Source organism: Prionailurus viverrinus, chromosome D4 (genome assembly GCF_022837055.1).
Source record: "Prionailurus viverrinus isolate Anna chromosome D4, UM_Priviv_1.0, whole genome shotgun sequence".
Taxonomy (NCBI): domain Eukaryota; kingdom Metazoa; phylum Chordata; class Mammalia; order Carnivora; family Felidae; genus Prionailurus; species Prionailurus viverrinus.
In genome coordinates, this window is record NC_062573.1 from 26,493,131 (window position 1) to 26,509,898 (window position 16,768).

Here is a 16,768-nt window from a genome sequence, read left to right on the forward strand (position 1 = left end):
CTTCAGGCCAAGAAGCCGGTTTCCTCGCGCTTAAATGAATAAACAGATATGTGTATAAATCTATATTCATTTCCTTAAAATAAACAGACATTTGTCACAGTGTGAAATTTCGTTGGTATCAGATGAGATTTCATGCTTCAGTCCTATTCCTACTCCAATCACAACTTCTGCTTTAATGTTCCTTTAGTTACTTGATTATAAAATTAGTGGAATTTTCATCATATATATTTTCAAATCTTCATTTTATCCATGAATCCAGGCTTTATCTGAAGTTTATTTATACTTTTCAAAAGACAGTGTTTCTCAGTATCTGCTCCAAATTTGTGATGAGGACATAGAAGCCCAAAAGAAGAAATACGGTTTAACCAAGGTCAGAGAGCCAACCAGCGACAAAACTTGCACCAGAATCTTGATCTCTTGATTCCTAGCCCAGTGTCAAATTATACTATTATAGAGGACAGGGGTCTTCCTCTCTCAGTGTCTTTTCAAGCTCATGCAACTGAAAAAATAAATCCCTTTCAGTTTAAACATGAAGTACTGCCATACCAAAATCCACTTCAAGAGATGATTCTGGCAATTAGCCAGTCTACTTCTGAAACCACAAGAATCAGCAAATGGAACTGAGAAAAGCAAACATCACAGAGGTCATGGATCCATAAAGCTATATTAGATAACAAGGTGGTTAGACATTTTTCTAAAGTGAGAAAACCATTCGTTTAACAAAAAAAACTAGGTCTGAGCTAAGGACAGCAATTTCATATGTTAAAAAAGCAAATAACCTTAAAAATTCCAAAAACATTTTCTGCCATGTTTGCTTTCAAACATCAAAATAAAGCTGGCAAACAATCCTGAATAGAGTAGGTAGCTACAGATCATTTGACCATCTATGAACTTCAGCCTCACTCCTAAGAAATTAATTGTCCTTATTCTTTCTATCTCATGGGAGTCATAAGAAGGTGAGAAAGCTTTGAAATTTATACAAACATGAAGATGACTTACAAACTTACTTCAACATTAAAAGTACATTCTAATTCATCTACGATGAATTAGCCGCAGACCTTAACTGGCCTTAAAGCTGGAATTAGTATTTACACTATCTTAAGTTTTAAACACAATACGCCAATTGGCTTCGCCAACTAATAAATAATACAGTTAATCTTTAAAAGACTTCATAGGAAAAAGGAAAAACAAGTACGTTACCTGATCCAGAACCCGATGTTGTCATATCATAAATTAAATCTTTCAACGTAGTGCCCTCTGAAATAAAAGGACGATCTAAGGAAGGATCCTCTTCGTTTGGCACTCGATGGTGAATGACAGTACGATTATGGCAGATATAAACCATTAACATGAGTGAGATGCAGACGAAGCAGACTGGTCCAGCAATGACAGCTGCCAATTCGACGGGACCAAGGCCAGATGATGGCTTTCCTGAAAAAGGGCCTCAAATGAAATAAACATCAACAATAGCAAAAACACTGAAGGTGGCATCCACAATTTCCTAATCCTCCCCATTTCATGCACTTGGCCACTACTCCCATTAGTCAGAGAGCCTCATTCCAGCAGCTCATAGGGCTCAAACCCAGAACAAATAAATCATTTAGTCTTCTCCCATTGGCCCCCCTTTCATGATCATCAGGTCAGACAACATCCACTTACTCTTCTTCTGCTCTTCAGCCTCGTCTAAATAAAGCCAGTGACCACCAACATTCCAGGACATCCACACTATCACTCTCAGGTCACTAATAAAAGAACCAATGATCTGGGACACCTGGGTGGCTCAGTCACTTAAGCATCTGACTCTTGATTTCGGCTCAGGTCACGATCTCATAGTTCGTGGGATTGAGCCCCACACCACACTCTGTGCTGACGGCCTGCTTGGGATTTTCTTCCTCCCTTTCTCTCTGCCTCTCCTCCTCCTCCTCTCTCTCTCTCAAAAATAAGTAAATAAACAAATTAAAAAAAAAATAATCTGGAAAAACTCCCATTAATGTCTTAAAAGTCCTTTTTTTAAACCAAGTTTTTAAATTTTAATTCCAGTATAGTTAACATACAGTGTTATATTAATTTCGGGTACATAGTACAGTGATTAAACAATTTTATACATTACTCGGTGCTCATCATAAGTATTAAGTCTTTTTTTTTAAAAAAAATTTTTTTTTTCAACGTTTATTTACTTTTGGGACAGAGAGAGACAGAGCATGAACGGGGGAGGGACAGAGAGAGAGGGAGACACAGAATCGGAAACAGGCTCCAGGCTCCGAGCCATCAGCCCAGAGCCTGACGCGGGGCTCAAACTCACGGACCGCGAGATCGTGACCTGGCTGAAGTCGGACGCTTAACCGACTGCGCCACCCAGGCGCCCCATAAGTCTTTTTTTTTTTTTAAAGAAGTTTGGCTTGTCTTCTTATTCCAAGGCCAATAATATATACAAATGGCAGCCCCACATGGGGCTCGAACTCAGGACCCTGAGACCAAGAGTCATATGCTCTTCCAACTGAGCCAGGCAGACACCCTTCCATCCATTTTTTTAAATGTAAAATATATCTTTTGCTCTGTTAATAGAGTTTACATGTATATACTTCCTAGTCTATGTTAACCACTTGTACTTTTTTTAATTTTTATTTTTTAAAGTTTATTGGAGTGTGCCCATGCTCTCATAAGTGGGAGAGGGGCAAAGAGAAAAAGAGAAAAAGAGAGAAAGAGAGAGAGAGAGAGAGAGAATCCCAAGCAGGCTGGGCACTGTCTGCTCAGAGCCCAACATGGGGCTTGATCTCACTAACCAAGAGATCATGACTTGAGCCAAAATCAAGAGTCAGACATTTACCACTTGGACTTTTATTTCAAGATCATTTATATTCTTATAATCTCTTAATAACTAACATTTTGCATTATTTCAGAAACACATTAATTACATTGGCATTAATCCTGAGCCTTGCTGGTTCACTGCTCAGAACCATTTCTTTCATATCACAACTTTCCCATTCTTGAGATCTTTACTTGGATTGATTTCTTATGATAGAATCCTAATTCTTATAATTTCTTTTAAGAAGAGTACATGGGTTCTTATACACTGAATACTTATTATCTAAAAATGGCTGTTGTTTTTATACATAGAAAATCTTGGCAGACCTAAGGAATTTTAGGTAACAATTAATATATGATGTTCCATTAACTTCTGATATTTAAAAAAGCAGAAAATCTGAACTTTTTCTTCTTTTTAGAGGTAATCAGTGTTCACTTGTGCCGAATGCATAAGCAATTTTTTTCTTCATTCTTGAAACTGACATTTTATTATATGTATTTCATTACGTATTTTTTCATTAATTTTGCATAACATTCTTCTCTTCTATCTGCTCATTTGTCATTTTCTAGAATTTTTGTAGTAAGTGTATTGGATCACCTAGATTTATCCTCTATAGCTCTTAATTTGCTCACCCTCTTTTCTCCCTGAATTATAACACAATTTCTCAAGCTTATCTTGCCTTAAGCTTGTATCACACTTAACTATAAAATATTAGTATCCAGTCTGCTATTCACTCTCAATACTGCATTTTTTAAAATAATTCATCAGTTGAGCTTTTCATCTAAAAGTGATCTTTAGGGGTGCCTGGGTGGCTCAGTCAGTTAAACGTCCGACTTCGGCTCAGGTCATGATCTTACGGTTTGTGAGTTCCAGCTCCGCATCAGGCTCTGTGCTAACAGCTCAGAGCCTGGAGCCTGCTTTGGATTCTATGTCTCCCTCTCTTTCTGCCCCTCCCCTGCTCTCTGTCAAAAATAAATAAACATTAATAAATAAATAAATAAATAAATAAATAAATAAATAAATAAATAAATAAAATAAAAGTGATCTTTAACTGAAAATGGACTTTAGACTGTCTGGGAGTTCTTCCCTATCATGAGGTAAGTCTTTTTCATAGGATTGATTCATCCAGTTCAGTTCACTTCTGAACCACTGAATCTTTTCATTTGGTAAAAAAATTTTTTTTTTTGCTGTTTGCTTTTCAGAGACCTGGGAATGAGGGATTTATGTATGTTGAGCATTAGAAATGAAGTGAGTTCTTCACAAGGCTTTATGAGTCTTCATTTAGATATTTCAAGCCAAATGGAAATGGGAAATTGTGGAATTATAATTTTTCTTTGTCATTTTAGAATTGCAGATGCCTAAACAGAAGTCAGAAAAATCAGTCTGATAGAAACTTGTCATGGGGAGCTTCCCCACCATGCTGAAAGGTCTGGTTTTACTTTGCTGTTATCACTTGAATGAAGTGCAGGACTGCCTCGCTCTGTAACCTGTGGGGCTGGCCCTTTTCTGCTGGGCCACAGCAGTGCTTCCTACTCTAATTAGCACGATGCCTGGACCAACTCGGAGTGGAGAGGGAGCACTGTGGTTGCCTCCGTGACCAATGAAAGCAGGTGCTTCCTAAAGAAGGATGGGGCATTTCCTCCTGTAACCTCCTCACCCGAGTGCCTCAGTGTAAGGTTAGGTGGGATTCTGTAAGAGGTGCTTTCATGTACTTCTCTTCATCTGGGTAGTCAATTCTTCACTAGTCTGATGCTATCTGCACTATAAATTATAGAAGTTTCTCACAAATATAGGCATGAGGCTGGTATTCTTCCATTAATTCTGCTAGCATGAATACAGGTTTCCCCCACTTTTATATTGAATATTCTATATTGCCACTGTAGAAATTCAGGATTTGAGGAAAGTGATGGAAGGAGTTAAATACATATGCTCAGGCTAACATCTTAAACCAGAACCTGAACATTAATCTAATTCTAAGAATTTATGAAGCCTTCAAATTCCTGGCTCGGCCAGAACACTGTTAAATGTAAACTATGGTGAAGGACCAAAAGCCCCGAAATCATATATAATGATTTGTATATAAAGATCATAAAGCAAAGTTAAATTACAAAATGAAGGCATCTGGACTGTTTAGTGCTGCACTCAATTCCTGCCCATTACCGACTGCTTTAAAAGGCTGGGGCATCATACAAGGAAGAGAAGGCCACTCTGAGGACAAAGCAGGGACACTCTGAGGATGTACTGCTGCAGCAGCCCTGTCAGAATCCGCCTTAAAGAGGATGGCCTTTTAGGCATAACAGACCTCAGAGAAAGTCTATTATTGGAACCACGTTCTCCAACAACACACACCCAGCAGGCAGGATCTTGGCTACTCCTATAACTCTACGACTATGGACAAGTTCCTTCTTGCCTCTCCACAGAGCAAGGTTTTAGTTCTAAAACCTGGGTCAGAATCAGCTTTTCTTGCAGTATTAGAGAAAAGTCATACACAACAACTTACCAACAGTCGGGAGTTCTATTTTATTGCAGTGGTCCTGATTGCAGCAATATGTTGTAGTGACAGAGCCGGTTTTTGAAGACGGTGCACACACAAACGGCCTGTCTCGGGGAATTAGGTCAATTTCAGCTATACACATGCTATTGTGTATAACTTTGTCTGTGGTCTCTGTGACAGAGACAAAGCAGAGCCCATCTGTCACACAAGTAAAATTGTCTTTTGTACAAAGGTGGCAGAAACACTGTAATGCTGGGAAAAGAGAAGATTCTATTAGAAAAAATTCTCAAGGTTCACAATATGAAGTTATCCCATATTCACTAAAATAATACATTCCTGATCCTATAATAATACAATTTCTTTGCACTGTTCAAAAAATAAAATGCTTATTTCTCTCAGAAGTTCCAAATTCTGTTGAGAAGCACACATACATAAGAGTCAAATGTGATAAAATCGGGACCGAGGTTTTTTTCTAAAACTTTTTGGTTTATAAGTACAGAAAAATTCTTACAAGTAATTTCATCAAGGTAAGGCTCTCCCATTTGAAACACAGTACATGTAAATTTTTAATGGTTATTCTTATCAGCCCAAAGCTATGTATTCACATATTCCCCCACCTGGAAGCAATATGTGAAAATACAACTACCTACTTCACTAGAGGTTGGAAATATCATTTGGGTGGATTTATGGTAATGGAGTAATGGAAATAGATTTGTATTTCTCTTTCCTCTTGTGCAAACCCTGAGAAAGGCATGTATCTTTAGCTAGGATTATGGTGCTTGCTCAGTAAGCCAAGGAGACTGCACCAGTTAAGGCAATCATAGACTGGAGAAACACTAGCAACATGCCCAGTTGTATCTTTTGATCTTTATGGCTTAAATGGAGAAGTGACTCCTTCAGGGAAGTCTTCCCGTAATTACCAACACCTTCCCCTACAAACAGACACAGACCTTCCACCATGGTCTCCAATGAGGTTAAGTGCTTCCCAAAGCACACATTAACAGGATTGCTATATTTTTTCTCTCCCCTATGAAACTATAAGCATATTGCAGGCAGAGATCCATATTAATCATTTCTGTAAATCCATGTCTAGCAGGCCTGTTACATACCACCATTCAAAAAACTTTTGTTAGGGGCGCGTGGGTGGCTCAGTCGGTTAAGCGTCCGACTTTGGCTCAGGTCATGATCTCGCAGTTCGTGAGTTCGAGCCCTGCATTGGGCTCTGTGCTGACAGCTTGGAGCCTGGAGCCTGCTTCAGATTCTGTGTCTCCCTCTCTCTCTGCCCCTCCCCTGCGGGCACTATGTCCCTCTCTCTCTCTCTCAAAAATAAACATTAAAAAATTAAAAAAAAAAAAACACTTTTGTTAAATGAATGATAGAATGGGCACTTAGATTTCACTACAAACTCATGAAACTGCAAAACACAGTTATGTCCTTAGGTCCAAACAAACTTCCCAATTACTCGTTGGAGAGGAAAACGTTACAGTCCAGATATGTAGTACACAGAATGGCTACCTATGATGAGACCAAGGAGGTCCACAGAAACAGCATATCTAAAAAAAGAATAGCTAGACAGGCAGGCCAGAAGAAAGCTAACTCTCTGAACAGCTTACTGTGCAGCAAAGGAGAACTCAACAGGCTTGTGATGCTCAAATGTTGCATATTCCCAAGAAAGGCCTGTTTAGGACTGGCCCTTGGCTAGTCCCTAGGCAATAAGCTCTGAGCCCTTGGCATATTCTCCCTGATACAAACACTGCAAACCTGTGTGACTGAGACCCAATAAAAACTCTGGACACCAAGGCTCCACTGAGCTTGCAAAGCTGCAACACTCTGCACGTGCTGTCACAGTGATGCTGAGCTATGGAGTGAGTGCACTTGTGCCACTGCACTGGGCCAGCACACCTGGAAGCTGGCACCTGGTTGCTCCTGGGATTTGCCCCATGTGCCTTTTCCTTTTGAGGATTTGAATATGTATCTTTTCCACTGTAATAAGCCATAACCATGAGTACAACAGCTTTTCTGAGTCCTGTTAGTCCTAGCAAATCACTGGGCCTAAGGGTGGTCTTGGGGACCTCAACTCACTTGCTAAAACCAAACTCAGGAATGTCAGGATTGCCTCAAGCAAGTGCTTCTTGGTTGCTGGCTTAACTAATATACTTACTACCTTTACAGACCAGCAATGTTTTACCTTAGTCGTCATAAAAAAAAAAAAAATTGTTCTTTCTTCTTCTTAAATAGTTCAGCTATTTGAATTAACTCCTCCCAAACACAAGAAGAACTCAAAAAGAGTATTAAAAAAGACACAGTCATAGTCCATAGTCTAATACTTAAAGATTATTAAAAGAGACAGTTATTCACAGTGATTATAGGTTCCCCGGGTATAATTTCCTAAGGAGGGATTCTGACTAAAAAATCCATGGACTGGTTTCAGGGATACATGAATGTCATGAAACTGCAGGTCAAATATATGGCTTTCAAGGTTTGTTGCTTTCAGCAGAATCACAAAGGAGTCTGTCACCCACAAAAGATCACAACCACCACCATAGAAGACTGTCATCATTCTCTCCTGAATCCTCTGTACTCATGGTTAGTCAATCGACCAATACTGTCTAACCATTAGTTTTATCAGTTACTCTACCAAAAGCTTAGTGTACCAAGACTAACTTATGGTTCCAGCACCTGAAGAGCTCCAAGGCCTACAGAAGGCGAACGCTACGATACAGTGTGTAATTGCTATGTATAAAAAATACTGCCATGAATACTCTCTCAATTCTAAGATCTTCATCTTCTCTCTTAGCATATATGAAATGAGACCTACATGCTTGGCCTAACAAGACTTTTACTTTTGGATTCCAACTTACAGCTCCCTTTGCAAATTCCATCTAAGGCCACACATTTCCCACCATCATGTCTTTCATGGCCATGGTCTTCACACATACTATCTTTCTGCTTCATTTAAACCCACCTCTCATCCTTTAAGACCCTATTCAAACAAGATCTTTTCCATGATATGCTCTAAACTCTTCCCCACCCTTAAGATAACTGGGTGGGTCCTTATGATACATTTCCTAGTCTTCTTTGTGGACCTTTAAGACTTGTCAGATCGAACAAATCACTCTATTTATAGTTTGCTGTTAAAGGGTCTCTCATTACATTAAGAAGGGCCAAGTTTTTTAAAATTTGTTTTCCCACCGTTTAATCCTGGACTCTTAGATGGTGATCACAAAAATACATGCTGACACAGTATTTCCCAAACCAGAGGTCCCAAGTATGTTGGGAGAAAAAGGGGAGTCTACAAATTGTGTACAAAAAAATTTTTAATGCTTTCATTTAAAAGATAATCTAGGGGCGCCTGGGTGGCTCAGTCGGTTGAGCGTCCGACTTCGGCTCAGGTCATGATCTCGCGGTCCGTGAGTTCGAGCCCTGCGTCGGGTTCTGTGCTCACAGCTCAGAGCCTGGAGCCTGCTTCCAATTCTGTGTCTCCCTCTCTCTGACCCTCCCCCGTTCATGCTCTGTTTCTCTCCATCTCAAAAATAAATAAACGTTAAAAAAAAATTAAAAAAAAAATAAATAAAATAAAAGATAATCTAAAATGAATGATAAAAATTCTGGATCATAAGTAACCACAATCTAAACAAGTACTGTCAGTAGGCTGTCTTTCACTGATACTTCTTTGGTTGTATTAAGATCTCCCTCAGGCCAAACGTTTCTCATGGCACACTGTGCAAGGAAAGGTCTCATTGTAACTGTAACCAACAGTGAAAAATACTGTACAGGAAACTAGAATCATCAAAGCATATGACAATACAGGCATCGTCAAAAGCCAACAAACAGTCTAACAGCTAATACCATATATATATGCTGCAAGTATTACACGGGTCCTATCTTTGTAGTACAATTGCAAAAGTTCATTAGAAATAAATGTGGATGGAAGTACCCAATGACATTTTTCCATTATCACTTCCAGCATGAGCTGGTATAGAGAACCATTTATTTAATAAAGACTTCAGTAATGTCATCATGTTAACCTCATCTCCGAGTGAACACCACAGCTGACATCTCATTAAAACCGGTATTTAAGGAATGTTTGCTGGCAAGTGTTTTGGTCAGACATGAGGTCTGATTATCCCGAACTTAAAAACAAAGCCTTAAAGTCATTAATAGCACCTTGCACAACATTACTTACAGAGAATGGATACTTGCAGCTTTTAGTATCACTCAAGTGAAAACAGAGAAACAGATTTAAAATGGCATGAGACCTGAGGCTATTTTTTTCTATTGTGAAACCTAAACATCACCTGTCTCACCGAATAACTATTAACTTGAAATTTGTTAGTTTCATAGTTGTCTTTGTATTTAATTTGCAGTCTTGGTTTATAGTTATAAATGAGCCAAAAACAATAAAAAAATTTTTATCTAGTTTCACAGCTATACAATTTAAGTAACATGAAAAATACATTCTGCATGTTTCCTTTTAAAGGGGTTACTACTTATGGAAAGTTTGAGAAAATTAGGGCTAAAGGGCTTCTCTGAACAAGTGTCTTTCAACAAGAATAGATCACTGGACAAATATAAACTTCACTTAACATAAAGCTTAACCAGGTTAGGGTTTATTTCTTGAGAGAATTTTAAAATTCTATTTTACTACTCTAAATCAGAGTTGAGACTGAATACAAGATTGCTGTTAAACATATATGATGTTTAGAGTTGACATATATGATGACAGTTCAGAGAAAAAATAAAACAAGAATTTAAAAATTTCCATCAATTCATGAGCTTTAATTCTCATTTTTTTAATTCAAATTTATTTTATGAATAGATAGATCTGACCCCTAGCTACCTCTCTTTATTAATTAGGCTGTTGTTAATTTTTAAACGCACATACAGGGCAAAATTTCTATCTAAAAAAGGTGTACAATGATGTCTTCTTCCCACTCCAGAGCCCAGGTTTCACACCCTCCTCTGCAGCATCCTTTAACACCAGCCCACCAACTCGACTCTTTCATTCTGCAACTTCTCACTGAGCATATCTATCTATCTGCCAGGTACTGCGCAGGCTGTGGGGTGTAGGAATGAATAAGACAAGTATCTGGACTGCAGGAGCTCAGCAGGGTAGATTAAATGGAGCACTGAAATCCAGGGTCCGGAGGACAATGATCAAAGCGCTTCAACTCTGCCAAGGTAGAAGGGATATCAAGAAAAGCTTCACAGGCCATCTGAGTCAGAACTTGGAGCATATGTAAATCTGCTAGATAGCTGAAGGTGAGAAAGTTGTCCTGACAGCTTTTTGTCCTGAGGTTTTTTCTCCTCAGTGGCAGGATTTTATCCTTGGTGGCTAGCATCCCAAATGTTAATGAGACCATCAGATTTCAATAACTATTCAAGATATTAACCATAATGGTTTCATTTCATCAGCAAAATGAACATAATCCCTTCCTGACCTATTTCATCATCTCAACGAGATCGTCAAATGAGATACTGTACAATAGCACATCTTGAAACTACTAATATAAATCATATGTGACCACACAGAATTATCACATATAATAAATGGCGTTGTTCCACACACAGTTTTTATTTGTAGGCCACCAAAGAAACGCGTCTTCCCCAAAGTAGTACGTAAAGTTCCACTGTACAGTCCTAGACAGGGCTGCAGGAAACCTTGAAGACTGTCTCATTCTAATTCAGTTCCGTCATTTTATTAATGCAGAAACTAAAACTGAGGAGTACCAAAATAATTTATAACAACATCCTACCCATGTTACAGGTGGATGTGAATTCCCACTACATTTTCATCACAAACATGTGATGGTATTGGTATCTGTATGTTTCTGAGTTAGTATCCAGATATTAAATAACTCAAATCTTTCAAGACTCCCCAGTGGTTCAATAGGACAGCTTCTTGTTTGGACCCCTAGAGTTGGGCTTTTCTGCCTGACAGCAAAGATACGAATCAAACTCCCTGTTCAGTACCTTTCTCCTACCTTGGTCACCTTTTGCTTCCAGGCCCCAATATCTACCAGCAGCTACAGCTTCCTCCATTCTATGATGCACATTTTCCCACACTCTCACTTCTGAAATCTGCATCTGCATTACAATCAAGGTAAAAAGAAAACTTCAGCCTCTGGACAGAAAGGTAAGACACGATATTGCTACTGCAACCGAACCATGTACAAACTTGGCTATGTATAGAAGGAATTACTGATTTAATTATCACTTTAATTATTTGCATTGGTATCTCTCCTGCAAATAAAATTTAGCTTAACCTTATTCCCCATTAAGGTCTTCAGGCAGATTTCACTACGATTCAGCACTGCAATGAAAAGCCACTGCGTTCACAGAAAACTGTCAATCCCATGCCAGGAAATACAATTACTAGCAATAGAAATTTCCAAAGACTGCAAAATAAATCACAGAATTTTCAAAATTAGAAGATGTTGGTGTGATGTGAAGGACTGCCAGAAACCAAACATCTAGCTGTCAAAGAAAGTGACAACAGTAAAGAGAGACAGCGGGACTCCTGGGGTTATCAATTTCACTGATGGTGATAAATCCCAAATTGAGATTCTAGCACTTGGTCCCAACTATAAAGGAAATTTCCATCATGGCTTCATTTGAGTGTGTCTGGAGGTCACACATCAAAACCCTATTCTTTCTACCTCCCTTCACTGCTAGATAGTCAGCTAGGGCCACCCAGAGCTGATTCACAAACCCAGGTACCCTGCTAAACAAGTGGAAAAGCAGACAGCCTGCGAACAGTACACAGAACAGACAGGTCTATGACCTTTGTTGATTAAATAAAAACTGGCACCAGAAACCTTGTCTTCCCAGGCCAATAACTTACTCCCCGCTTTATGCATATACTTCAATACTCCCTCCTTTTTCAACCCTTGTTGTTTGGTCTCACGATCCTTCTTTCCCTCTATCAAGTACTTGACTGAAACAGCTGTTGAAATTCACTAGTGATGCCTTTCTGGTGAAATTCAATGTTCTTTTCTAAAATTCTTCAGGATATGAGACACACTGACACATTGTTCTTTATTAGTTTACATGACACCACACTTCCATGTCCACAGTCAGCCCTCTGCTACCTCTCAGATCTACATCTCTACACTTCTTGGCCTTGTGCTCCAAACTCATATTTTAACTGCCTTCCAAGAAACACTCTGCTTGGCTTGCCTTTTACTGCAAAGTCAACACATTTAAAACCAAAATACAACATTATTCCTCTAATAGTGGGAGATGTAATCAAAGGGCCCCACAAGGACTCAGGTTCCTTCATTGCTGAGACAGCTCAGCAATAAAAAAGCAACAGGAGGATGAAGATTTCCCTCTCAGAGACTGAATTCCAATCTTTTCACCACTCTGACTTTGCGGGTGATGACCCTTACTTTCCCTTACCCTTCCCATTATAGCACAATTATGTGTTGCCACCTAGTGAGAGTATTCCCAAATATTACAAATATGCACCAAAAGACAGGTAAAGGACATGAATGATGCCTTTATTCAGTCTGCTTAGCTACTGTTAAAAACTGAAGATCATACCACTGTTGGCAAGGATGAAGGCAAAAGTTAGAATACATACAAACCCTTTTAGGTACTGCTGGCAACCCCGCTACAATCTTGTCCGCGCCCCACTCCAGTTCTGCCTCCGGTCTTCCCTCTAGGCCCAGTGCCACACCCTCTCTCAAGGAGTCTGGTCCTCTCTTCTCTTCTCCCTGCTCCAGCTCTGGGGAAAGCATACTAGGTTCTCTTCTTTTGTAAATATGCTGCCAATCTCTGTAAACAAGGCTAAAACCCTGACCACCAACAGGGTTTTATTCTTCCAAGTACTCAGTGGTTCTTCTCAACTCCACCCCCTTAGAGTTACCTGGCAGCTGTAATGTCAAAGTGAGCTTGTCAAAACACCAAGCACCATACAGCGTGAAAGCGAATTCTCTAGTCTAGTCCGGATAACATTCCACTCCCAAATTTAGGGCTTTAAAACAAAAATATGATTTACCCAGAAATGTTTCCAGAAAGTCCAAGGACTTAAGAAACATTTCTAATTCAACATACAACTCCAACCTGGAGGACTAGGGGCACGCCTAAATTCTCAATCACTTGTTTTTTGTTTTTTTGTTTTTTACAATACTTCCATTTTTTAGTCTCCTGAGCTCCATGGAATTAGTTGATATAAAGTTAACTGATATCCAAGAAAAACACACTAAGAACAGGCTGCCTCAATGGCAAGATGAGATTTAACAGGGACAATTAATATAAAGGCCTTCGTTTAGGCTCAAATAAAATAAACTGCATAAATACAGGATAAAGATTTGCTTAGCAAATTTGGGGAATCTGTTTAACAACAGATTTTTAAAAGTCAACAGCATTTACTGTTAACTGTAGCCATGGTGATAGGGGAGACAGAGAGAGAACTGGGCACAAAATTCCACAAATGTCCAAATAATAAATAATCAGTGTTACTTGAACATCCATCTGCTATGTAAATATGGGTCAGAAAAATCAAAGAACGAATTCGACAAAGTTTGACTGGAAAGGTATCCTAGCCGTGGAGACAACTACCTCATTTTATAGACCTAGTGTCTATTTGTCTCACTCCAATACTAAATCAAATCATGAGGTCAGGATGTGGTAAATTTTGTTTCATAAAAAGCATTTCCTTACTACAGCTCCTCCCTACAATGAACTGACTGCCTCACAGAAGATTATGACTTCTCTATCATTAGAGATATTTAAGCAGAGGCTTAATGACCAATAGTCAGAATTTGTGAAGTAGGGATCTCCTGCACTAAGTAAAGGGTTGATGTAAAACTAAAACTCTACAATTCTTCAAATAGTAAGATTCTATTGTTACAAGTTGCATCAAATATTAAACATCCATACTTTCCTTTTTTTTTTTTTTTAAATATTTGTTTATTTTTGAATGAGCAAGGAGGGGCAGAGAAAGAGGGAGACAGAGGATCTGAAGCAGGCTCCACACTGACAGCACGGAGCCCAATGCAGGGCTCAAACTCACAAACTGCAAGATGATGACCTGATGCTTAACCAATTGAGCCACCCAGGCGCCCCTCCATGTTTTCATTTTTTGACTAATTCAACTTAAGTTGACATCTTCAAGGTACAGCATTTAGGGTAGCAAAACTCATTATATAATTGTTTGTTCATCTATTTCCTCCACTACACTGTAGGTTAGTATTTTATGAGTATTTTATGCATCTCTGCATTCCTAGGTCCAGAATCCAGAAAGGATCCAGTATGATTCTTGAATAAACATCCCAGGAGTATCTCTTTTGTATGTGGGTGGTCACTAGCACCAGGGTCCTCAATTAAATGGCCAAGCAACCAAATTTTTTTACTTTTAACTACCTTCATTTTTGAAGTCTTTTTCCCATCTCTCAATGCTCTCCTTTCAACTGTCTGAAATTCCCACTTAAGTACCTCCCTTAAGTCCATTTGATGGACAATACCCCATCATCCAGAATAACCTCTTCCTCCATATAAATGGAAGGCAACCTGACACTTCCAAGGTTACAAATGAACATACCCTCTGACCTAGAAGGAATGTAGCCTACAGATATACTTTACATGTGAAAAGTGCCTAACATACATGGTTATTAATTTCCTAAGAATTTTATACTAGGTTGTTTCTAATCCTGCCTATGCATCTATCAATAGAACTGGTGAAATAACATGATGGTATCACTAAAATGGAAGACCATACAGCTACAAAAAAAAAAAAAAATTGATGTTTTCATAAAAAATTGTTTTCAAAAAAATTGATGATGATTAACATAGACTAACCCCTAAGATGTATTAAGTAAAAATCTGGGGGCACCTGGGTGGCTTAGTCAGTTGACCATCTGACTCTTGATTTCAGTTCAAGTCATGATCCCAGGGTCGTGGGATCAAGCCCAACATTGGGCTCTGTGTTGAGTATGAAGCCTGCTTGAGATTCTTTCTCTCCCTCTACCCCTCTTCTCTGATCAGGCTCTCTCTCTAAAAAACAACTGCATAGTGCAGAACAGTATATTTAATACAGTAACATTTTGGCTAAAAAGCAAAGGTAGGAAGGAAAGAAGAAAGGAAAATGCATATACACATTGGCTTGTACATATTACAAAGCATCTCCCTGGAAATACAAAAGCAATAGGTAACACTGACTTCCACAGAAGGGAACTGGGTACCCAGATGATAGGGATGGGAGGAGACTTTTCACTACACACACCTTTGTACTTTTTGAATTTAGAAAAATGTGAGTGTATTATATCTATTCAGTGTCATAAAAAAATAAAAAATGCCTTTCTATGCTCCATCCCTTTCTCCTATACTATCTTCAAAACTCCTAACTTAGTACATTTACTATATGGAGTATTGCCACCTCATGCCAATTTCAAAACTTTAATGTTCTTTCTGTGAAACAATACAAGACACAGTAATACAAGATACAGTAATAGCCTTTAAAATATACTTTTTGGGGGGGGCACCTGGTTGGCTCAATCAGTAGAACATGCAACCTGTGATCTCAGGGTCATGACTTTGAGCCCCACACTGGGTGTACAGATTACTTAAATAAATAAAACTTTAAAAAAAACTTTAAAAAAAGTAAATATTACTTAAAAAAATAAAACTTCTTTAACTCTATTAATACTACTTCTTAGAATGTTGTCTAAAGGAGTAACAAGAGATAAGAGCAAAGATACGCACGCAGATGTTTGTTACAGCATTTTATGGTTGAAAACAACCTATATGAATGACAATATGACAATGACAAAATAAATTATGACACAGTCATAAGTGGGATGCTATATAGGCATTAAAGCTGATATTTTAGAAGCATTTTTAAGGACAGGGAAATGGTTATATTACTAAAGCTATATACAATGTGACTATAATTCTATTGCTATCATGTGTCTTGTTTTTTTTTTAACCACTTCAAAGAGTTGAAGGGGTATGTTGATATACAGAGCAGATGTGTACCCTAGCCCCTAAAAAGAATAGAGAAACTTTTATCTCTGATGGTTAGCGCTACAACATTAACTGAATTTCTTGGTTTTTCCCAATCTAAACATACCTTTATAGTTTCTCATTATAGTTTAGGTGGACTAGTGGTTATTACAAGAGTATGATAATTAATATAAGGTAATTCAGAGACAAAAAGAAGTTCGAATCCTATCTCTGCCAGACAGCCTGTAAGTAATCTTGGGGAAGTTGCTTAACTTTTTTGAGACTGTTTTCTAAATTTATAACAACAGCAATTTCAGAAGGTTTGAGATTGAGATAATATGTACAGAAATAAGAATACTCAGGGGACCCTGGGTGGCTCAGTTGGTTGAGCGTCCAACTCTTGATTTTGGCTCATGTCAGGATCCCAAAGTCGTGGGACTGAGCGTGGCAGCAGGTTCTGTGCTAAATGTGGAAGCCGGCTTAAGATTCTGTCTCCCTCTGCCCCTCTCCCCCATTCATGC

At 38.6% G+C, this 16,768-nt stretch overlaps 1 protein-coding gene across 4 annotated transcripts in view; it reads right to left on the reverse strand.

Moving 5' to 3' along the window:
* TGFBR1 (transforming growth factor beta receptor 1) overlaps nt 1-16,768 on the reverse strand; it is a 57,527-nt gene that overhangs the window by 23,308 nt on the left and 17,451 nt on the right. Inside the window, exons 2-4 of one of the 4 annotated variants that reach the window (XM_047830507.1) lie at nt 11,285-11,387; nt 5,307-5,552; nt 1,201-1,443 (exon numbers count right to left, since the gene is read on the reverse strand). In XM_047830507.1, coding sequence (XP_047686463.1) covers nt 1,201-1,443; nt 5,307-5,552; nt 11,285-11,387 — 592 coding nt within the window. Of the gene's footprint in view, nt 1-1,200; nt 1,444-5,306; nt 5,553-11,284; nt 11,409-16,768 lie in introns of those variants that run through there. The other 3 variants (XM_047830504.1, XM_047830506.1, XM_047830505.1) reach the window with 3 other exon arrangements.